The sequence below is a fragment of the Cicer arietinum genome, chromosome 4 (assembly GCF_000331145.2).
Source record: "Cicer arietinum cultivar CDC Frontier isolate Library 1 chromosome 4, Cicar.CDCFrontier_v2.0, whole genome shotgun sequence".
NCBI classification, from domain to species: domain Eukaryota; kingdom Viridiplantae; phylum Streptophyta; class Magnoliopsida; order Fabales; family Fabaceae; genus Cicer; species Cicer arietinum.
In genome coordinates this window covers 13,754,546-13,778,846 of record NC_021163.2, presented here as the reverse complement: position 1 = coordinate 13,778,846, position 24,301 = coordinate 13,754,546, and the positions used below count along the sequence as shown (strand labels likewise).

General features: G+C 32.2%; 3 protein-coding genes across 4 annotated transcripts in view; 1 reads left to right on the top strand and 2 right to left on the bottom strand.

Annotated features, from left to right (window-relative positions):
- LOC101500521 (ARM REPEAT PROTEIN INTERACTING WITH ABF2) overlaps positions 1-5,886 on the bottom strand; it is a 10,579-nt gene extending 4,693 nt beyond the window's left edge. The window contains exons 1-9 of the mRNA XM_004496700.3: positions 5,510-5,886; positions 5,223-5,380; positions 2,753-2,925; positions 2,553-2,673; positions 2,404-2,478; positions 2,203-2,297; positions 1,937-2,012; positions 1,422-1,529; positions 480-608 (exon numbers count right to left, since the gene is read on the bottom strand). Of these exons, the coding sequence (XP_004496757.1) occupies positions 480-608; positions 1,422-1,529; positions 1,937-2,012; positions 2,203-2,297; positions 2,404-2,478; positions 2,553-2,673; positions 2,753-2,925; positions 5,223-5,380; positions 5,510-5,759 (1,185 nt within the window). The 5' untranslated portion in view covers positions 5,760-5,886. The remainder of the gene's footprint in view (positions 1-479; positions 609-1,421; positions 1,530-1,936; positions 2,013-2,202; positions 2,298-2,403; positions 2,479-2,552; positions 2,674-2,752; positions 2,926-5,222; positions 5,381-5,509) is intronic.
- A 4,020-nt stretch (positions 5,887-9,906) lies between these two features.
- LOC101500210 (leucine-rich repeat receptor-like serine/threonine-protein kinase At2g14510) lies at positions 9,907-14,569 on the top strand. The gene is made up of 8 exons (XM_004496699.4): positions 9,907-10,708; positions 11,650-12,101; positions 12,580-12,715; positions 12,821-12,892; positions 12,975-13,043; positions 13,300-13,371; positions 14,077-14,148; positions 14,234-14,569. Exons 1-8 carry the CDS (start codon positions 10,092-10,094, stop codon positions 14,271-14,273), a joined length of 1,530 nt encoding a protein of 509 aa, XP_004496756.1. The 5' UTR covers positions 9,907-10,091; the 3' UTR covers positions 14,274-14,569.
- A 117-nt stretch (positions 14,570-14,686) lies between these two features.
- Positions 14,687-17,189, bottom strand: LOC101499874 (uncharacterized). Of its 2 annotated transcripts, none has more exons than XM_012714699.3 (2): positions 16,241-17,189; positions 14,687-14,855 (listed from the first exon to the last, which is right to left on the bottom strand). In XM_012714699.3, exons 1-2 carry the CDS (start codon positions 17,077-17,079, stop codon positions 14,840-14,842), a joined length of 855 nt encoding a protein of 284 aa, XP_012570153.1. In that variant the 5' UTR covers positions 17,080-17,189; the 3' UTR covers positions 14,687-14,839. The 2 variants fall into 2 exon arrangements, with proteins under 2 accessions (XP_012570153.1, XP_012570154.1); XM_012714700.3 differs by lacking the exon at positions 14,687-14,855 and adding an exon at positions 16,012-16,092 and having other exon boundaries at positions 16,241-17,188.
- Positions 17,190-24,301: the final 7,112 nt, after the last annotated feature.

Below are 24,301 nucleotides of genomic sequence, written 5' to 3'. Positions count from 1 at the left end.
GGAAAATAAAACAAAAAAGGGAATAGTTGATTTCCTGTGTTCGAAGTAACCACTGTTTAAATTAGAGTGAACGTGAATATCATCATATTCAAACAGGGTGGTTGAAATGAAGGAGGAGGATCTCAGGTGTTTAATGTGATAAAAAAGTACCACTCATGTAAAAAAGGAAAATTATAAGTTAGACTTAATTGGTTTAAATATGCATAAAGTAGTCCTGCAAATTAAGTAGAAAGGAGACCAGATATGACGAAGAAGAACTCAATCAGTAGAGGCAGAGGAAAGTATAGAAAAACTATAAGCGAAACTATTAAGAAAGATTTAGAGGTCAATGGTTTGGCTATTAACATTAACTATGATATAATAATATTATTATGACAACATTAGATCCATGTAGTCAATCCCACCTAGTCAAACAAGGCTTGGTTTTTGTTGTAAGACTGAAGATGTTCACTTTATTTGAATTTTCATTTATATCATACCTCATTATCTGCAAGGCCATAAAGAGCAAAAGCAGCATTATGTTGCAAAGACCCATTTTTTGAGTCGAGAAGCTTGAGCAATGGCACTAAACCACCATTGTGTGCAATACCAGCCTGATTATGTGTGTCCTGAAATTTGAAGAAAAAAATATCAATCATGCCAAAGGGAATGGTTATGTCTTAAAAAAAACTCAGCCTATAAATGGAAAATGGGTATAGCACTTGCATATAAAATGTTGTAATATATTACTAATTAATGTTCTAACGTATGAACCCACTAGATATATTAATTAACAGGGAAATGGGGATGTATAAGATGTGTGGCAAATCCAAAAAACAATAACCAAAGGAAGGAAAACACTGACTGTTTACATGAATCTAACAGCGGCTTACATTCCCAACTTACAGAATTGAAGGGTTAAATAAATTTTTGGTCCATATAAATATGCCATATTTCGATTTTAGTCCCTTTAAAAAATTTCGTCAAACAATGGTCCCTCGCATCTTTATCGTCAACAAATTTGGTCCCTGCTTTTAATCGATTCATGTGTATTGTCTGAATTTTTGCATAATATTTTCCATGCATGTTTAGAATATTATAAAAATTTCTCCCAAAAAAATTTAGAATTTTTTAACAAGGGATAAATTAAATATGATTTGTTTAAGCTTTTAGCGCTTAAAAATTTATATTTAATTCATCTTTTGTTAAAAAATTATAAATTTTTGTAGGGGAGATGTCTTAAAATGTTGTTAACATGTTCACAAAAATTCATTAAAAGCAGGAACCAAAATTGTTGATAGAAAACATTTGAATAACCATTCTTTAAAAATAAAAACTTCAAAAAAACACTTAGAGGGACTAAAAACGAAATATGGTATATTTATAGGGATAAAAAATTTATTTAACCCTTACATAAATAAGAAAAAGGAAAAATCAATAACCTGGGCCAATCTTCCTAATGCAAAGGCAGACATTTCTCTTAGTTGTACATCAGGAGACTGAAGCATCTCTATCAATGGGCGGACAGCACCTCTTTGTACAATGTGAACCTAAAAAAACCAAGTGGAACAAATGGTAAACGCTGTGGGCAAGGAAATACAATATATATGATGCATCCATACAATCCACTATACTACAACCAATGGAGTCTGTGTTTTAACAAGTAAAAGATACAAAACAACCAAACTAGGAATTGGAGTTGTTGAACAATTGCCCCAAACTAAAGTTTTGTTGTTAATTGTGTCCTTTCCATCTCTCTTAACTACTAAAGCAACAAGCATAAAGGTGAAGTAGTGGACTCTCTCAGCTTAACTTCTCTTCATTTCCCCTTCAGTACAGGTAAAAAATACACAATAAAAGGAAAAGATCCAAAATTAAAAGTTTGATTTGGAGTTATCAATAACTACTTCAACTAATTTTTTTCACTATCCTTTCCAGTCATGAAGTCTATGCTTACCTTACAGTCTGAATCAGTTGCTGCGAATTGTCCAAGTAACAATGCCGCTTCCCTCTGACTTTCAGAGCAACAGGAGCTGTTAAATGAAACATTATTAAAATGCATTAATTCAAACATACCTATTTAGTAAAATACATTATAATGTATAGAAATTATTGTCAAGAAACAAAAAAATTAGGCATATAATAAAGCAAATACAAATTCAGGATATGGGGAGAGAGAAGGAAGGGGAATTACAATATCAGAGGTCAGAGCTGATAATATACCTAAGTAATCCAATAACTGGTTGTAGAGCACCAGCAAGGAGAACCTCTTTCTTTATATTAGGAGAAGAGTGAACTAAATTTCCAATCACACCAACCTGGAATACAATCCAATTCACTGCATTTGTCAGATGATAGATATAGAAAGACAGCTAATATTATTGCAAAACCTGAAATTTATAATTTAAGTTTCCTTATCCATACCGCTTCATAATGTATAGCAGAATCTTCAGACCGCAACATTAAAATTAGAGTTGGAAGAGCATTGCATTCAACAATCTGGAAAATCATAATGATGTGTGATTAATTGTATTGTATTCTGAACTCAACTTTTAGCAATGACTATTGCCTACCTGATTTTTATTTTCATCATTTTTAAAAGCTAGGGTTCGCAGTGCACCAGCAGCTGCTCTTTGCACCTTTGCATCGGCAAACTCTAGCAAATGAACAAGTGGTGGAATTCCACCCTCCATCCTACACAATAAGTCCATATAAAATTAAGAATAAAAACCAAATTGAGTTTAAATGTATGGTATTGCATGAAGAGGCAAACCTGACTCGAGTTTTGATGTTGCTATTCTCATGTGCAAGATTAGTAACAGCATCCGCAGCCCTACGAATGAGACTATTGATGGCACGAGAAGTTAAGCCATTTTTATGCCTCTTTAAAAGGTCCACGAGATGTGTTAAGGCACCATTGTCAACAATTAGCTGTTGATGTTCTGGCTGTAGAAAGCATTTCAAGTAAGATAGTAGTTGAGCAATTATACAAGAAATTTGTCTGAAAGAGAAGAACAACGAAAAGTTAAATGGAAAATATATATGAAATATACCATGGCGTATATATACTACACAAGTTACACGGTCCTCGTCAAGAAAGATGCTGCACGTGAATTTATTAAGGAAATTGCATGCTACTCTATTCCCAAAACCAAAGCTAAAATAAATCCTATAATTGGCATACCAGGGTACATAAATGAATGTTAAGAATTTCGAAACCTAGTAGGAGCCACACTTCCCAATCCCAGACCAAAACTCAGGACCTATTAGAGCAGACTGGCTTGAAATGTTGGCTCTTTGTCAGGACCAAGGAAGGCAGCTCCCTTCTCCCAATCTATCTATTATTTTAAACCTATGAGAGACGTCTGCTATAGTTAAACATTTCAAAAGATTTATTTCTCATAATTTGTCATCCAAAACACCAGTTAGTTTTTTCACCGGATAAATGCTTAAAGACTTTCCTTTTATTATTTCTAGTTTATGTTTAATGCATTAAGATCTTACGCTTAACTTGTAAGCATTTTAACATTTAACAAGCTGCTTCCATGTCGACCCACCTCTTTTCTTACTTAACCACCTATATCCATATTTTTTCCACTCCAAAATTGTCAGTTAAGAGGCCATCATTGCTGAGTGCCATCAGAAAAATAGAAAATGGTTTAAGGGATAATATGTGCCTTGTCCAGTATTGAGACAAAACACTGCATTCAGAAAAATTCTGATCAATAAATGATTCATAGCAACCAGCAGATGCTTTATGCAATCTGCCGTATGAAATTGATACACAAAGGCAAACCATATGCATTAATACCAATAAAAATACTCATATATTCTCATATTTCATTATGACTGGATGTGTTCACTTCCTCAGCTCTTCTCTGTGATTTGGTGTGTTTAGCTAAACTCATTACTATAAGAGGACGTTTGTTTCCGCGTTGGAACTGACTGAAATGCACATCCAACTACAAGCTTTCTACCTACGGTTTTAATACAAGAGAAAGTTGGGTCAACAAAAATTGATTTATTTGGTTCAAAACATAGACCAGATACATTAACTTTGTTGACCCAGCTTTCTCTTATAATTAGGATCAAAGGTTACTATTTGTAGCTTGTCCTTTTCGCATCCAAAATAACATCGGGACGTGAGAAGTGGAGTTGAAACGCAAATCCAAACATTGGCTATGTAAAAATTGATTTTTGACTCCAAACCTCTGTTCGGCTAGAAGTGGTAAAAAAATATTTTCTGTATGGGGATGAAAATTTTACTCTATGTTTTACATTAAACTAGCTTTTAGAACAAAAATATCCATACATAAATCGTTTTACTTCAAACTCTTATAACCAAATCAATTTCATTTAAATTATGTTTACCCAAACACACTATTATTGAACCCCCCCTCCGGAATGGGATAGAACGAAGCAACGGTATAGTCAAAAGTCAAAACAGATTAAACTGAAACTGACAGTGGATGTTGATATAAACCATAAATGGAAATGTAGGATTATGGCAGTGAATGGAAATGTTGGTGTTCTAAAATTTCCACCAGGGCGTTATGATGGAATTTTTTGCCAGCCGCAAGCTGCAACACTTATTACATCTGCCATGTTTCTGCCATAGACTGCAAGTACCGTGTTTATAGGAAGAATTTTAGGCTGGCCGCCATAATCCGCCTTGAATACTTACATAACTGAAGATTCAGGTAGAACAACACTCAAGATGACACACTCAAAATTCCACATAATCCACACAATTCAGTACGTAGTGTTTAATACGAAAATAAAACAGAAACGAACAGTATGTTATGTTCTCCTTGGTTCCAAGCAGAATCAAAATATGACTTTTTTGAACTGTGTCTGGTTATGTTCTAAGTTTAAAATGCACAAAACAAAAATGGAACCTATATGTTATATTTCTTCCTGTTCTAATATGCCAACTATTGTTCTCTTACATATCTGCAAAAGGCTAAAAATTCACTTGCATTGTTTAGCCAAAGTTTTGAAAATTTGCAATATACAAAAAGGGAATAACATTTCGAAGAAAATGCACTATTACCACTCAACTTAATAACTTAATTCAACACAAAACAAGTCTTCCACCAACTCATTTTACAGAATCATACAAATAGTTAGTATATGCTGCAAAACATCTATGAAAATCTTATCATAAACCGGCTAATAGGTATAAATAAATAATTAAATATGGAATAATTTCAACAAAAACAGTAACAAAATAAACAAATTACCTTGACGGCAAGAAGTCCTAGCGCGAAAGCGCTTCCTTTCTCAACTTCATGCTCAAATGGCAGTGGTTTCTGAACAGAATCGCTCAAAGGTGGCGCCTGAAGATGCTTAATTAAAGCCGGAATCGAACCTCCTTCGACAATCACGTTCACCACTTCCTCTGCAAACAAACACAACCACCAATTGATTCATACATGCACGTGAGAGCAATATGTATAAACACGTAAGAAGAAACAAAACAATTCAAGCGAAGGAAGCAAGAGTGGCAAGATCGGAGACATCGAGTTACCATTCTTCGCGAGATCGGCGAGCGCGTGAGTAGCTCGCTTAGCCGCTGATCGATCGGCTTCGTTCCACGTGAAAGTCGACTCGAGGATGGTGACTTGGTTGGCAACTTCGGCGAGGAGTTTCGCACGTTCGTCGGCGGTTGGCGGCGCCGCCGCCGAGATCTGTCGTTCGTCGTGTAATTCTTCGTCTAGCTTCCGTTTTTGCCCCTTCCTCTCAGAGAGGCAGTGATCTTGGCGCCTCTGAAACTCCATGAACGAGAGAGAAGAAGAGGCGGGTTATTGAGAGTGTGTTGGCGGTCTGCTTAACAGAAAGGAAAGAGAAATGAGATAGAAAATGGCGATATTTGGAAATTGTGATTTGAATGGATGACAGATGGGAGGGGTATTTCGGACAGTGCATGTCAAAATATAAACCACCGTTATAAAAGAATTGACAGTTTTTTTTTTCTTTTTTAATCGAAAAATATTGAAATAGAGATATGGTTACGTTTTGAACCGGCCCATTCTTGATATTGGGCAGTGCGACTGCGAACCCTAACCGAGTTGCTATCTGCGCTCCCTTTGTTTTTAAGTACACTCCTCTTCATTTTTATTTGTTTTTAAGATACAAAAAACCAATTTCATGAAAAAAATTAATATATATCGACTAAAATATAAAATAAGAGACTAAATTTCAAATTTCTATATATGAATGTAAACTCAAAACTATGTCATATTATTATATACATTAAATTTTTACGTATGCAACATAAAAAAACAATTAAAAATAAATAAATTAAAAGCGAGTTCTATTATCAAATATAAATGCTATTTAATGTTTATATGGATAATTAATTTGTTGAAATCTGTGTCGACAAATACGTGGATGAAAATATTTTTCATTATCATATGTCAATGAATATAGTTTGAGTGAGTTACAGTTATTTAAATATTTTAAGTTAGATGAATTAAATGCATAGAATAAATCCTCAACAAAATTCAGATACATAATCAAGTATGTTTAATATTTTTCAAATTACACCTTGCCGAAAAAGTATATTTAAAAGATCCCATTGACCAAGTATTTGTATATATAATATTAATAATAACAACTTTAACCATTTATATCTTTTATTAAAACTGAATAAGTATACATATATATAATTATATTTTTTAAGAAAAATAGTTTTTTCGAAGTAACAAAAAGAGTAAATATAATCTCGTCACCCAAGTTAAAAATTTGTTCAAGCAAAATAAAACGTGTTGATTGAAGCATAAATTATACGATAATTAAAATGTATTATTGATACTATAATATTAAATATTGTCAAATTGATAAAATTTTATATTTAAGACCGTAAAATATTTATTATTTATATTTATTATTTATTTATATTTGAGGTCGAATAGAGTATATAATATTATGTAATATATGTAAATAATTTATACTTTATCACAGTAGTTAAATTATGCTTTAAAAAAGAACCGCATGTGAGTTCGACTTTTGAAAATGATATTTTTACAATGTATTTATGTTTCTTTTGAGCAAGATATAAATTAATTTTTTAAAATAAAAAATAAAAAAATTGAACTTTTCTTAAGTACAACTCATATTATAGTTGTATGGATAATTGATATGTTGAGGCGCATGTTCATACTTGCATATTCTCATTTTTATAATTAGTGAGTGATAAGTTTTGTCGATATATTTCTTAATAAAAAATTATTTTTTAATAATCTATAACAAAAAAAATACTTTTTAAATAGGATATGAAAGTTATTAACATTTTAGTATAACTTTTTTTTTTTTTACTTAACATTTGAGTATACTTATAAAAACTAACTATTTAACATAAATATATCAAGGGTTCAATATAGTTGTCACTATTTTTAGTAAATACCAAACAATTTTTACTATTTGCGACAAAACTAACTATTTAACATAAATATATCAAGGGTCGACCGTCGAACCATATATATATATTCAGGTCAATGTATACTATAGTGCACCCACAAATTAATATAGTGAAATGTTTTGATAGAAATAACTTTTTTAGAAAAAAAATCTACCAATTAAATATGTTAGTATAATTTAGATGAAAATAAAAACACAATTTTGCATGAAAATTACAAAAATAAAATGAAATATACGCCATGTATAGAAATTATCTGAAACATAAGGATAATAGAAAATAATATTATACACATGTATGATCTTAACAATTCGTTTTTAGTTATAATTGTTTCTACAAAATAAAAAATTAATAAGTTTATAACACTTGTTAATATAAATTGCTATATTCATAATTAGATGTATATATGTTATTTCATAATAATAATTCCAACGTTTCGTAAAAAAAAATCGATTTACAACATAACATGTTTTTAAGTCAAACTATATTTGCCTCGAAGGTTTAAATTTTTTGTTACGATTTTCAATTTATTAAGAGTGACTAATATATATAATTGTGTAAAATATGCACTGTTACAAATTGTTTATTTTAATTTATATTATTGTGATATGGCTGTATTTTTATTAGAGGCATGTGGTTGTTATGAATGAATGAGAGGATGTCATATTGGTAAGGTGAGTTTAAAATGATTCTTGAAGATTTGTGCATTTATTAAGACGTGGTTTGTTTAACTTGCAATTATTTACGGTAATCGATTCATGGGTTGGACCGATGTCTATGCGGTTAAATCATAAGTATTAAAACTAAAAATTGACATATTTAAATTAAGACATTAATAAGACAAAAAATAAAATAATAATTAAGACATTAAAACACAGACATAAAAATTTAAAATTAGAAGTTATTATTTGATTTAATATTACAATGTGAGGTTTCAGTATATTTTACTTGTTATTATTTTAGTAACAATTTTATTCGCTGTCTATAAAAGTGGCACCTTTTATTTTATTTTTCCTAACGATTGTGAGAGTGTTTTACCAAGTCTATAAACAATGTGAATTTTATTGTATTTGCTCTAAAGGGTTGTGAGAGTGATTTACTAGCTGTGTAAACAACATGATATTTTTGCAATATTTAAATTACCTTTTTTTTTAATGATATTTTGAATATTTTTAACTACTTTTTATATTAATAAATAAATTATTTTAATATTTAAACCTTCGTATTTAATTTACAATAATTATTTAGAGTGATGTGGAATTTTAATTAGCGTCACATAAAAAAAAAACTCTGTCACATCAAAATTCTAAAAAAAATTGAAATTAGAAAAATTAAGGACTAGAATTGTATATTTAATGATAAGAGACCAAAATCTATAAATTAATAAAATAGAAGGACTAGAAATATAATTAAATTTTTTATTTATTAATATATATAAATATCTCTCTCATGAGTTAATTTGCTTAACAATTAAATATATATAATAAAGTTGACTGATTCCATCGTTAAATTAAAAGTTTTTATTGAATAGATTAATTTTACAATTTTTTATAAATTTTAAAAGATATTTAATATTTCGTTAAATAATTTAAAATTATTATATAATAAACTTTTTTAAAATATAAGTAAATGCATAATTAGATTATATAGTCACAAATTTCAGATTTATAACCATTAATTTAATTATTAATATATTATGTCAACCGGTTGAATTATAATAACATTTATTATTTATATTGAGTTATTAAACGAAATAACTGATCATATAATTATTTATATAAAAATATATTTATGCATATTTTATAATCAGATATATATATATATTCAATATATTGTTTAATCGATATAAATTATAATAATAAAATATTTAAATTTTTTAATATAAAATATGTAATTTTTATAAATAACACAAATAATAGTTTTAAATGTGTCAAACCGCGAACAATGTGGGGAAATACACTAGAATAATCGTTATTCTGTTATAAAAACATAAACTAGTAACTATAGACTAGTATAGTATATAAAAATAAAAACTTGGAAAAAAAACGACTCGGTAAGTTACTTCCAGCAAATAGAAAGTAATCCATAAAAAGAAAAAAACTATTAATAAAAATGTTAATCTTCACGCGTTTAGCCATGGTTGAGTGATTTGCTTCAAGATCTATCGCACGAAATATCACGACAAAGAAAAAATAGAACCTAAATTTAACTTAGTCCTAAACTCTACACAAATACGGTGTCACAATGTAATAAAAATATTGAGTATACAATTATAAATGAAAAAAATAATATAGACATAGTAGTAGCTAGCTGCCAACCAAATCAAAGGAAGAAAGTCAAAGTGATGTAGTATACGCCCGTCCCACTAAAAATGCCGTCCAATCCATCACCCTTCAACCCAACCCAACGGTAACCAAACCAAACAAAATACTAAAACACAGAAACAATATAATAATGTTCCCAACTCTTTACCTCAATTAAGACATATTAATGTTATTTGTGTTGTGCTGTGAAGCCGTCTTTGAGTCTGACCGGTAAACCCAGTTTCCCGCGTCACAATATTCTTTTCTTTCCATCTTCTACATTTCCTTTTTCTTCCCTCCCACTCCTTCTTCAAAGACTCTTTCAAACACTTTTCATAACAACCCTTACTTACTCTTTCTTCTCTATTTCATTAATTCCAACCATCACCATGTCCTTCCTCCTTCTCTTCTTCCTTTTCCTTTTCCTCACCCCCTCTCTCTCTCAAACAACACCCCCCAAAGGCTTCCTTATCGACTGTGGGTCCCTATCAAACACCCAAATCAACAACCGTTCATGGCTTCCCGATTCAGCCTTTATCACCACAGGCACACCCAAAAACATAACCTCCCCCGTTCTTCTTCAAACTCTCAAAACCCTTCGCTCTTTCTCTCTTCAAGTTAAAAAAAACTGTTACAATGTTCCCGTGTATCGCGGTGCGAAATATATGGTGCGGACTACTTATTTCTACGGAGGAGTCAACGGTCCTGATCATCCTTCGCCGCCGGTGTTTGATCAGATCGTTGATGGAACCCTATGGAGCGTGGTTAATACTACAGAGGATTATGTAAACGGGAATTCAACTTTTTACGAAGGGATTTTCTTAGCTAAGGGGAAGTTTATGAGTTTATGTCTCGGGTCAAATACTTATACGGATTCTGACCCGTTTATATCTGCTTTGGAGTTTTTGATTCTAAAGGGTTCACTCTATAACACCACCGATTTTACCAATTTTGCCCTTGGTTTGGTTGCTAGAAATAGCTTTGGATTCTCCGGATCACCCATTAGGTTAGTTAGACATTGCTTTCTTCAACTTGATTCCTTTTGTTTTTATTATGATAATCTTTATGTGGTTGGTTATATAGATCATTTTCATTTGGTTATGCTTCTATTGTCTTGTCAAATTTCTCATGTTTTTTGTGCCCTATGAATCTATGATGCTATTGTTTAGACTTGATGTCGTATCACCACCTTTTCGAGGCATGGACCACTTTGGGTCTTGTGTGAGCCTCACGGTTTTGTTATTTGTAAAAAGACGCCTAAGTAGGTTGAGGAGTGTCAGTGTTTATAAACTACCCTTAGACTCGATTCGCAATAAGCAATGTGAGGCTTTTTGGTGTACTGAAACAGCTATTATTCATTTTTAGTGTTTCTACCGTGAAATTCGAGTTGAGTCTGGAAATTTAGTCTTTGAAATTAACAAAATTTCGAAATGATTCTTAAATTGAAAATCTTTGATTGCATTTGTCCTTTTGAAACAATTTTATGGGCTAAATTGATCACCAGACAAAGCCTATGTTTCGAAGTGCGGTGAAGTTGGCAATTTCACAGTGGAAACTCACGGTGAGGCTGAAGCTATGAATTGGAGCTTTTAGTTTTCACAGCGAAACTGTATTAGAATGCGAGAATGGGTCGACCAGTGCGGATCCAAACACATGCTAATGTGATTGAAGATTTTCAATTTTGAGATATTCAGGGATAAAATCTTTCTATGTAACTAAATTGTTGGTTTGGAGTCTTTTCTTGTTCAATAATTTGGTGAAAAACTTTAGCAACCTTTAGAAGAGAGATACTCTAGGCTTATATGGATTAATTAATTTTACGGCATACAATTAGTGTTTTAAATGTTTCAAGTTGTATTGGATTTAACATAGCTTTATTTAATTTTTAACAAATTGATTTCCTCCCACTTCATTCTAATTTTGAGTTTGTGGTTTGTTTGTTATCAGATATCCTGATGATCAATTTGACCGTATTTGGGAGTCATTTGGGCAGAGTAATTCAACCAAATCAAACACTGACAATGTTTCTGTTTCTGGCTTTTGGAATCTTCCACCTTTGAAAATATTTGAGACACATTTAGGATCTGATCAATTGGAAACCTTGGAAGTAAGATGGCCTATAGTATCACTTCCAAGCTCAAAATACTACATGGCTCTATACTTTGCAGACAACACTGTTGGGTCAAGAATTTTTAACATAAGTGTAAATGGTGTACATTATTACCGAGATTTGAATGCGATCCCATCAGGTGTTGTTGTTTTTGCAAACCAATGGCCTCTTTCTGGTCCTACAACAATAACTTTAACTCCTGCTGCTAGTTCATCCTTGGGACCCATAATTAATGCCGGCGAAGTTTTTAATGTGATGTCTCTTGGAGGAAGAACTTCCACTCGGGATGGTATAGCTTTTGATTTCATGTTTCTTTGCTTAAACCTTTGTGTCATTCCTAAATTAATCTTAAGGGCCTAGACACTATGTTTATAGCCTAGCAGAAAAATTAGGTGTTTTTAAATATATGAAAGATATGAAATATTCCTCCAGCGCCAATGCTGCCTAGCATTGTATGCTTAAGATATTTTCGGTCACTCGTTGATATAAAAATTTCTTGAAGAGACGAGTTGAAGAAAATTTAAATAACTATAATATTATTGAAGGATAAAAGCGTATTTTTTAAAGGTTATGTTTGCACTAGCTGAGTGAGAAAGATTATGAAATTGAAAAAATTTGTTGTGAGAAGTGCAAGGAATAGTATTACTAGTCAACAATGCCACAGTATCTTTATCTAACTTATGTTTCCTTCCATCATAATGGTAGTGTGCTTGTATGTTAATTGTGGACATGCAAGGTTTTGAAAATAATTTTTTTTTTATTGACAGTTATTGCTTTGGAAAGGGTAAAAGAGAGCCTCCGAAATCCTCCACTCGATTGGAGCGGTGATCCTTGTGCGCCTCAGATATACTCATGGACTGGTATCACGTGCTCTGAAGGGCCTCATATCCGTGTCGTGACTTTGTAAGCTAAGACTTGAGTAGTTATAGCATAATATTGTCTCCTTTCAATCAAATTGTGTTGTGTAAATGAATAGCTTACTCATGATGATTTCTTGTTGTTTTTCAGAAATTTGACAAATATGGATCTATCAGGATCTTTATCACCTTTTGTTGCCAATATGACAGCTTTGACTAATATGTAGGTTCTCAGGTTTAAATGTATCGTTTCATGAAATTTAATGTTTAATTTTTTTGATCTGTAATTCATTTCCTTGTTGCAGCTGGCTTGGAAATAACAGTTTATCCGGACAGATTCCTAACCTCAGTTCACTAACGATGTTGGAGACACTGTAAGTTTGTGTGTGTGAGTGTTTTTCTAGTCAAATATGATGGTTTTATCTTGTCAGCATATGATTAATCACATTGTTGGATGTAGCTAGTCTCCAATTTTTTCATTCAATGGAAACACATTCTTGTTAACAGCCCTTTTTGTCATCAAGTAACTTCTGTAGTTGTGTTGTATGGAACATCCAAATGTTTAAAATCTGAGATCGCTTGAATATATTCATGGAGCTCAGTATTTGAATATTGTTATTGTGTTTTAAGGCACTTGGAAGATAATCAATTCAATGGAGAGATTCCATCATCCCTAGGGAACATTGGCAGCTTAAAAGAAGTGTAAGTTCTACTTATGTGTTGTATCATTATATGAGTAATACATGCTTATTATCTTACCATACTTGTTTAGATTAGGGAGTATCAGAGCAAAAATTTATAGATGGCTAATTAAGTTTTGGCTTTGGTCTGATGGATAAGTTTTCTGACTAAGGAAACTTAGCGTGTGTCTAAAAATGCGACAGTGGAACCGTTCTTGCGATACAATGCATTTTTCACTGTGAAAACCAGAAGCTCTAATTCGTAGCTTCAACCTCATTGCAAGTTTCTGCCATGAATTTGCCAACTGTATTGTGTTTTGAACACATGCTAACTGTATGTTTGTTTTCATGATGGGATTGAAAAATTCACGGGTGAACCACCATGATTTTGCAAAAGCTACAGAGTATAGTTTCTGCAAAATAACGGTGGCTCTATGTGATTATGTCAATCCCACCACAAAACCAAACATGCATAATATTGAAAAAATAAGAGAATTGATTGTTCAGTTGTTGCATACTTTGATGCCGATCAAGCTAATAAATTTGTTAATAAAAGATAAGCTTCTTCTAGTTGGTTAAGTATTATTTCTCTTGATTACTTCCTGAAAATAGAATGACAACATCTTCAAACGAGGCAGTAAATGCACTGCAATACCGGTGTGTGTGGAAGATCAGCTAGTTACCCTTCAGTTCTCATAAATTTCTTCTCTTCCTTTGTTGTAAGCAGATTTTTACAAAATAACAATTTGACTGGTCAAATTCCAGCAAATCTCATTGGAAAACCAGGACTTATCATCAGGTAAATAAGTAAACATTTTATCCTTGACATCATGAGTTCTACCATTGTTGGTTTTCTGACTTATTAAGCATATATTTATCAACAGAACTTCCGGCAATAGTTTCTTGTCACCTCCAGCACCTTGAGATAAAGACTTTCCTTTTGTCAAGATTTTTTGCGTGCTTGGATTATTCTGATTTTGGTGGAAATTCTTCATTTTCAACTCGAAAACCGAAGGTCGAACTTCAACTCAACCTTCTCTTGATAAGAGCATATAGATTTATTTTTTTGACTTGGAGTGTACTTTCTGATTGGTGGAACAGATTCATTCAACTTTGATTCTCAGTTCCCTGAAAGTTAGAATGTTCTGTTATCATTGTATAGGCATTATTTATTATTTTATTAAAAAAGGTCATGCCTTTTTGGTGTTTTTTGTTTTTCATACTCGTTTTATATTCTGGTTTTAGTGTACTACATGTATTTTAAAAAAGAAAAAACTTATAACGGCCTCATGCTAGAAAACTCAGGTTTATTAATATCAGATTGAAATGGAATGGAATGGAATAGAAGAAGTATAATTGAATTAAAAACTATCATTGTATTGAATAATTTTATAATGGAATGAAAAGAGTATGGATATTACATTCCACGGAAATGTATCCTCTTTCACTTTTTATCCTCTCCATTTTCAAAAATGGATCCCCTGCTACTTCTACACAGTGCAACGCCTGCGAGGACACAATCCTCTCCATTACCATAGTTTTGATAGTAGAAATATAATAATGTGATATTAGGTAACTTTAGATAACTCAAAACTATAATAATAAAGAGGAGAATTAAAGAGAAAAAAATAGAGAAATTCCAACCTCCATTCCATACCCTCAAATTGACAGGGAAATGAAGCGGAGTATTGAATGGAATATGACAAAATATATTTCACTTTGTTTTATTTGATTAATTCTTTTTCAGTTTTTTAAAATTAAGATATTTACGCATGCAACTGCAGAGTCTAATTTAGTGAAATAACTGAGATCCAACAAACATGTCTTTGTACACGATATAATTTCCAATCGTGATTAAAGATAAGTCATTGAAAGTGATTGACAAAAATATTCCTTGCTAAGTCACATCCCAATGATCATAATTTAAAATTATGGCCATGCATCTGAACACACCTAGTTTATATGCCGGCCCATCCCTAAAACTAACTCTTTGTGCTATATAAAGGTTGATTCTAATTTAGTGTTTCATACTTCCCAATCGTTAGCTTCTTTTATTCTTGAAACTTTGTTCTGATATTAATGTATCAAACTTCTTTCATTCCTATAGTATTAGTTATAGTCACAAAGAAATTCTCTAATACTTATGTTTTCCCTGACCTATGAGTCTCAAGATTCAACTCCTAAAAAAATCTCAATAAAAATGTACTCCTTTCAGACAAATTTTAGATCAAATACATCAACTTTATTCGATCTATTTTTCCTCATAAATATGGCAGACAGTATAGACAAACTATTATCATTTACACTGCTAATATAAAATAAACTTGTCACATGACTAATAACTTTTGTGTTTCAAATCAAAGGCTTGGCAATTGGCATCTTAAAAAAATATTTACTTGGGCAAGGCAAAAGGCATACACTCAAATTATGGTCTGTATATTATGTTTTCCTAGAAAAGTCTTACAAACTCAACAGATATTAATTTGATAATAATTGATATAGCATCCTCTGATTCAAATGTTTGTGGATGTTAGATGCTCATGTGGGACTCACATGCAGAACAACTCTGCATCTATCATGTGAAATATCTCCTCCTTCTTGGTCAGCTATTCAGACAAAGCAGAAACATATTTTTGGCGTTTAGTGATGATGCCAACTCCAATGCAATGCATGCACAATCCAATGATTATACAAGTCAGAATTTACATTGTAATAATTTTCTCAGATCCATCCAAATTAACACCTATTCTACACCAAAGGCAACATTAACATAGTTTGTTGGAATAATAATAATAGTAATCAACAAATAAAAGAAATAAAACAAACAAACTTATTCATCAAACTAAATTATAAACTTGAGCTTCCATAATAATCTTTGAAATTTAATTTACCTCTCTAATTTTCCTTTCTTAAGTGGAAAAAGAGGAGGCAAGGCACTGCTCTTCATCTGTGTACAAATTGGCACGTTAATCATTGGTCTAATTCTAATAGTAGCTGATCTTGTTCTTTCCAACCCTTTTTTTATCCTCTTCACATGTTGTTGCTCTTTGTTTCTTGAACCTTCTTTTGCAGCTACATCACCTAGTGAGCTAGCAGAAGACGATGAAGATGATGAAGAAGAAGAAGGTGATAAAGAAGAAGCGCGTTGCTTCTTCAACCTTAATAACTCTTTCCATAGAACAGTGCACTTTGGTGGCCTTGGAGAAGGGTCATCATCAACAAACCAATTTACTCTATTATCCTCTTTGTTGTTCACAACCACTTCAATCTCTTCTTCCTCTTCTTCTTCTACTTCTCCTTCTACTCCTTCTATATCTTTGGCTTTGAGGTTGATGTTGATCTTGTTGAGCTTCTCTAGATGCTGCACAGGCCAAAAAGGAAGCATTTTTCCTTCAAAGAAAAGCTCATCGGCAGTTAAAACTGTGTTGTTGTTGCTCATGTTGTTTGACAGAAACTCAAACTGATCTGTGTTCTTTGAATATCTTTCATCGTGTTCCTTCTTCTCTTGATCTCTTTCTGCATACTCATGAGGGTTTGGACTTATGGAGATGAAGTTATTTTCATCTAAAAACTCTGCTGAGAAAGATATTCTACTAGGACTTGAAGGTGCATCACTAGATCTGATGAGGTTACCTTGAACAGGTTCAGGTTCAAGAGAGACCATGTCAAACTTTTGCTGTTTTATGAGATGATGTTGTTGTGTGTGTGGACTAGGCTCTATAATATGCATGGGAATTGTGATATATAAAAGGAGTGAAGAGAGTGATTTTTAATTATACATTCAATTTTTTTATGTCTCTTTTTTTAACTTTCAGAATTGTGAGATTATAAAAATCAAATGGTCTGGTAAACCCCAAACAAGTGACTTATGGTTCTGTTTAGAATATAGGGACAGCACATGGATGCCTTGGGAAGTAAAAGACAAAACCCTTTTATTAGCCATTCTTTCCAAGCAAGTATAAATTCTAAGTGAATCTTTGAATTTAGATGAGTTTGACAGAATCACATATTAACATTGTGACTATAATTTTGTCAAAAACTATATTAAGAAGTTTTAACAAAATTGTAGCAGTGGTATGATTTTGGGAAATTTACTGTAATTCTTCACATAAGAGTGACATGCACACATATGAGAGTTGTGACTTTTTTTATGCGAGAATAAGAGAAATAAATTATAACCATCAAATTAATTCATACATAGTTAAAATCAAAATATAAAATTTCGTGACTTTGATAAGTGATCATATAATGAGTTAGTAATTTTATGTCTTGATCGTTCATAAATATTGATGTTTAATCATCTATGTAACATTTACCATAATTATCTTGGGGTGTAAGGTTACTACAATGGCCTTGCATCAGCCTACAAAATTCTGTCCTCACATGCTCTTTATTTAGTATGGTAGTACTATGGTGAGCGTCACTTAGAAACTTAGAACAGTTAAAGCGCACTAAGAGATAGGTGGAGTTAGAAAAACCAATATTTTAAAAATTGGACAAAATATGTAACCAAGGAAGCCTTTGGGTCATTATTCAATTACTTCAATAATATTAAATTAAATGACATATCAATTTATTAAAAAAATTATAAAAAAAATACAAAAACAAAAATGGACGAATCAACCACAAATTTAACTTGATTGAATCTAGTTCGGTTCATACAAAATTAAACCAATCAATAAACTGATTGATTTTTGATTCAACTGAACAGTTTAATTTGAATTTTATCACATATTTTACAATAAAGTTCTAAAACTTAAAAGTTTGAAATATCAAAAGAAATTAGTGCGATTCAAGATACACTACAAACATTGATGAATGTTTTCAACTTAAATAAGAAATTTATAGACTTAGTACTAAAATAAATAAATAAATATAGACTGTCAATTTTATCTTAAGATTGGAAAGTGGAAACTCCAAGCAATATCAATAAAGTCGATTTGTAAGCATTTAAAGAATGAATTTTGTAAAACATTGATGATATAACAAAATAAATAACAACTTTACTGTGATGATATTCAATGGTAAAGATTTAGCAGTTCAAATGAATGCATATAAATCCTCTACAACCGCAGTAGAAATGTGCAGTGCAACAGCTGTGAAAACTATTAGATCTAGAACAATAAAGTTTCTCTCTTTAAATGTATCGGTTCTTATGAATATTGTATTATGCTGCTGTGGTAAGAGATTAGACAACTGTTTTAGATCTCTTCGAAAGTACTATAATGGTATGTGCATTAAAGAAGAGCACACATCACAAAAGACAAAGAGATTACGTTATTCCAAGTTATTATCTTAATCCATAACAAATAATCTTAAGGATTCTCTTTATTATTATAATATCAAAATAAAACTGCTTAGTCAAAGAAAGACATGAATAATAAGATAGTTAATTTGACTCCCCCTGCATGCAAGGACTTAACATGGACGAGTCCCAAGCATGTGGCCACATGACCATAATTTCTGAGCATGTGACAACTGGGGTTAAAGATTGAAGAGATATTCATGAAATGACCAAATCACCCTCTAAATAAGTTGGTCACAGCTGGTACATTATGTTATATATTGTATATGAAAATAAGTTAATTGTCCTAAGAAAAGAAAAACAAGTTGTGTGTATCATGTTCAGCTCTTGAAAAAGCTTTCGTTAAGATTTGGCCAGGTTCTAATTAATTCCTGACAGCTAATAAACATTGGGTTAAATCTTTCAATTATTACACATTAGCTACTTTTGTTTATAAGTACATTATCCTTCACCATTTTGTGGTCCTGCCTTAGACTATTATTGAAGTCGACAATAACGTTAAATGACAGCAGTGTGAAAAAAAACTACATAACCAACAAAAAAAAACAACTTAAACATGTGATTTGTCATTAAGTTGTATAGTGCTAAAGTCATTATGTAAATCTTTAGCAACCACATATAGTCCTGCCAAATTCAATAAATTTCTAAGAAAAATTAATCAACTCCTTACTTTTTCTAACTAGTAAGACATTTCAAGATTTTTTTCTTTTATTTTCATTCTAACTCAACTGTACAAAACTCATACAGGTTTGTAAAGTGAAGATGAATCGGGTTTCGTTTTGAAGTTGTTGAGTCACTTGTATTCGAGTCACCACAAATGTTTAATTTTAAAAAACTTTACACTCTAGATGTAATTTTGGACTATGAGAATAAGTAGAGGACAATTCTCGCCTGATTAAATAACTCTTGATGTTGAGACATGTTAGAATAACAAATTGAACCAAAGCTAATGGACTGAGCCCAAAGGGTAGGCACTACACTACACTCGTGGTGCGTTCAACTCCAATTTTCTGCTACACTAAGCTCGAGACTCTCCCATTTATCAGTAAATATGAGTCATTTGTTCTAAGATTCAGAGGATTTTATTATCCAACAGTCATATGATAGTGTCATGTCATGGTTTTAAACTCCAAGCAGCAATTGTTGCCAACAACAACTGAACTACTGTTTGTGCTTTCCACTTTTTCACTGTTACAGCATATTCTTTCACTCATATTCTTGAAATGTCCAAAATAACCAAGAAGCAAAGAAGAATCCATCCATTAACAACTGTGTTAAAGTTCAATGCAATGCAATGGTAAGTGATGAATTTTTGACATGTATCACTCAAGTAGGGCCCATAAAGAATTGATATTATGCAATATGTACTAGACAACTTAGTCTGTAACAGACAAGAGTAAAGAGTTATGCAACAATGACTTAATAGTACCTTCCAATTCATCTACATGGGATAGTGAATCATGCATGCATGTGGTTGATTTAAGAGAAAAGAGGGACCACACTTCTTTTGTCACACAGTGCTTCGGAATTAACATGAAGGTCTCGGTTTGCACTTTGCATGCAGCCCTGTTGTCAAGGGATTTTTTACCTATTCCAGATTTTAAACTCATATTTTTAAATTTAAAAATAATAATAAAATTTGATTAAAATTTAGACTGTCAAATCTTAATTATACGTCGAAAATCTTGTGATCGAAGAAGTGCATTCAATTTGAATGGATCCATATTCTAGCAGGAAAGAACAACTACAATGTACAGAGAAAGAAGCCAATGTGGCTTAACTGTACTAGGAAGAAGGGACCATAGACCAATAAAACCAGTGTATTTAATTGTATTAAATAAAAGTGAATTCATGTCAATCAAAGCTGTTATTTATTATAAATTAATAAAGAGAAATATAATACTAGATAGAGTAATGTTTTGATTTGACTAAGATCCAAGTTAATGTGTGCACGAAATATATAAACTGAGCTGGATGTTGTGAAGGACCTGATATTAGGTGGGTTTAATAATGTTATTTACCTACATTAAATGCTATTTTTTAGCCTTACTTTTCTAGTCCAACCTTTATTTTGGTTGTTGTTATTTCCGTGAATAAGTTCAAACTTTATGTTCCTCTCATGCATGCTTTTGAGTCTTTATTACCTTATGATCATCAACATTATGGATGGCAATAGGACATAGCATAAACATGTAATAATCCCTCCTCACTTCATCTGCCATTTGGAAATCTGCCTCATAAGCCCATAGCCACTCAAATGAATTTGATGATTTCACCGAGAATCATTGAAATTCACATTTTTTATTTTGTACGGTACAGGGTAAAAGTCCAAATAATATGCTAAATTCATATTCTTAGGCATACAGAGCCCTATAAATATTATTAAAGAGAGACTATGAAGTTTCTTGGGTAGTGTCTCCATGTTAATGGTATCTAAAAAGAGTCAAGTTATCAAACAAGTCTTCACAAAATGATAGTCATCAAATAAGTCTTTTTTGTCATATGAATTTATACTTTATATGCTAGTTTATTGGTGTTGCCAAATATATCAAGTGCTCTTAGGAATATCAAGTGCGTGATCTCACAATTTGCCTCACTCTTCCCACTCCACTCACTAACTTCAGTGTTGGAGTGCATACAAGTAATTAGAGCAAGTGATGAGCAACCATACTCCTTTGTGATCACCAACCTCTTCCAACTACCACGAACTTACCACATATCAACTTTCTTTATTATTTTGTTTTTGTTGTTAAGAAGGATTTTGGTTGGGTTCAAATGTGAGAAGTTAAGTCTCACATCGACTACGAACGTAGTAAATATTGAATATATAAAAGATGTAATTCATATATTCATTGTTGTAAGATTTTTGGTTGAGATGTGGTGTCAAATTAAGACATCCAAAAGCATTTAGACCGTTGTTGTTTTTGCGCTTTTTGACTCTCTAACATATTTTTATTTTTTAAGAGTTAAATATTTTTTTGAGAGAGTTTTAAAATTTCATCTTTAGGCTATGTAATTTTTAAGTCATACTAAATTATTTCACAAACGATTTTAGTCCCTGCTGATACAAAATATATTGAATTGCATAAGTGATGACCTTGAACATGTTTAGGGTGTGAGACTGCATAGGGCCTTAACGCATCAAATTTTTTTGCGACATTCGTCAGTCAAACTGTGTTGACTTGATAACAAAGACAAAAAATTACAACATAGATTTTTCAAGTGACTAAAAGTAAAATCTAGATATTTTATAGGAACTAAATATTTATTTAATCGTTCATACTATAATTTTTTTTTTTTGAATGCGCCTAAAAATTTGGTACCATGTGTAGTTGTCCACCTAAACATGCTCAAGACGCACACTAGATCGAAGTTGGTTGATCAATCTGAATTAAATGAACACTGAACCGAGTCGGAAAAGCAAAATGCCACATTAAAACGGCAAACAAAACAAAGTCACATTGAAGAAATCACAAATATGTTGGGGTTGATTGCAAGTCCCACATCCTTTAGTGTGGGAGGATAAGGAGAAGGCCAAGGCTATATATTGGGTTTTGGTCCTTTGTTTTCAAATGCACCAGTCAACAATAGCACTTTAAGATTGTATCTGACTTAGTTTAAATATTTGCTTTGTAAGAGTGTGGTTGTACTGGGGTGTCTGGTGTGAGTGAGAGAAGTCTATGTGTTGTAACAATTTTCACATAGTGTTAATTCTCTGGTTGTCGGTTTAGGCAGCGGCCGTGGTTTTTTCTGTTTAGGGAGGTTATGGCTAAGGAAAGACTTGGTATTTAAGCTAGTCTGTTGTGACCCACCTCTCTTTCCTAGGAACTTACCTGGTGCACAGTTTACAGTCTGTGTGCAGCTGCTAGGTCTTATTCAAGCGTTATGAAGTTTGACATAGAGAAGTTTGATGGAAGAATCAAATTTGGCTTGTGGAAAGTACAAGTCAAGGATGTGCTTATACAATCAGGATTACACAAGGCGTTGAAAGGAAACACTTCCAACATGGAGGCTGACAAGTGGGAGAAACTAGATTTGAGAGCTGCAAGTGCAATTCGTCTGTGTTTGGCAAAGAATGTTCTTGCGAATGTGCAAAATCTGTCATCATCTAAGCAACTCTGGGAGAAGCTTGAAGGGTTATATCAGGCTAAGGGCATCTCAAATCGGTTGTTGTTGAAAGAGCAATTCCACAATCTGCGCATGGATGAGGGTACGAAAATCTCTGATCATCTTAGTACTTTGAATAATATTGTCTCTGAGTTGGAATCTATCAAAGTTGAGATTGATGATGAAGATAAAGCGTTAAGGCTCATTTTGTCCCTTCTACCTTCCTATGTTCATCTTAAACTTGTTCTGATGTATGGGAAGGAAAGTTTGAGTTTTGAAGAAGTTGCAACTAAAATTATTTCTGAAGAAAGGAGAATGAAAAATGATGAAAGCACTTCATCAAGCTCAATGTTGCTAACTGGAAGTGGGGCTAATGGGAAGAAGATACATGCAAAGAATTTGGTGTGTTGGGAGTGTGGAAAGTCTGGGCATGTGAAGAGAAATTGTCCAGGTGGAGCAGTATCTGAAAAAGACTCTGAGACAAGTGCTGGCAAGGTCTCCCTTGTTTTGGGAGATGATGGTGATCTCATCTAGAAGATAAAGTTTGTCCTTATGGTATTTCCGTTATACCATGAAAAAGGACAAGTTATTGCTAGCGGATTCAGAACAGCACACGGGCATTGGTTGGCATTGATGCAAGGTGTGTGGTGATGTGTCGATGGCTGAAGAACTTCCTGGAAGCCAACATGGGAGTTGCACCATAAATTTCAGCTAGGTTTCGACATGAGAAAATTCTTGGAATGGTTTAGTTCCAAGTGAAGTGTACTTTTGATGGTGGAGTATGATTGTCGGTAAGACAATGGAAGCGGAAGCTGTAACTCTTACAATCAAGGTGGAGATTGTTGGGGTTGATTGCAAGTCCCACATCCTTTAGTGTGGGAGGATAAGGAGAAGGTCAAGACTATATATTGGGTTTTGGTCATTTGTTTTCAAATGCACCAGTCAGCAATAGCACTTTAAGATTGTATCTGACTTAGTTTAAATATTTGCTTTGTAAGAGTGTGGTTGTACTGGGGTGTCTGGTGTGAGTGAGAGAAGTCTATCTGCTGTGGTTTTTTCTCCGGTTTTGGAGTTTCCACGTTATATTCTTATTCTTGTGTTGTGATTGTGTCTTAATTCTTTTTAACTTATGCTGTTTTTTTTTTCCAACAAAATCAAACGAAAAAAAATTAAATACATATAAAACTCATTTATTTCAAAAAAAAAAAGTATAAAGAAAGCAAATGAGTTGAATAGTTTCAAATAAAAAATCGACCTTAAACTACTCAACTCTATTAAAGGAAGAACGAAAGAGAGTTAAGAAAAATAATAACTCGTCAAATTTCAGATTTTTTTTTTGGTTTTCAACTTTTTAAATAGGTGTTTTTGTTGAATTTGATCAAATTTAATAAAGATCCCTGACCCTTTTTTTTCTTCTTTTCTTTTTCCAATCGCCATCTTCTTGTTAATGAGTAAGAAAATAAAAAAAGAAATAAAAAATAATATTTGAATTGAAAGTTATAATTTTATAAACAAGTTCTAAGATTTTTTTCTGTTAGCA

Excerpts from the sequence above, each read along its gene's own strand:
- LOC101500210 (XM_004496699.4), top strand. The coding sequence starts at position 10,092 with ATGTCCTTCCTCCTTCTCTTCTTCCTTTTCCTTTTCCTCACCCCCTCT. Across the intron at positions 12,716-12,820 it reads CATATCCGTGTCGTGACTTT|AAATTTGACAAATATGGATC; the intron begins GTAAGCTAAGAC and ends GTTGTTTTTCAG. Across the intron at positions 13,372-14,076 it reads ATTGGCAGCTTAAAAGAAGT|ATTTTTACAAAATAACAATT; the intron begins GTAAGTTCTACT and ends TGTTGTAAGCAG.
- LOC101499874 (XM_012714699.3), bottom strand. The coding sequence starts at position 17,079 with ATGCATATTATAGAGCCTAGTCCACACACACAACAACATCATCTCATA.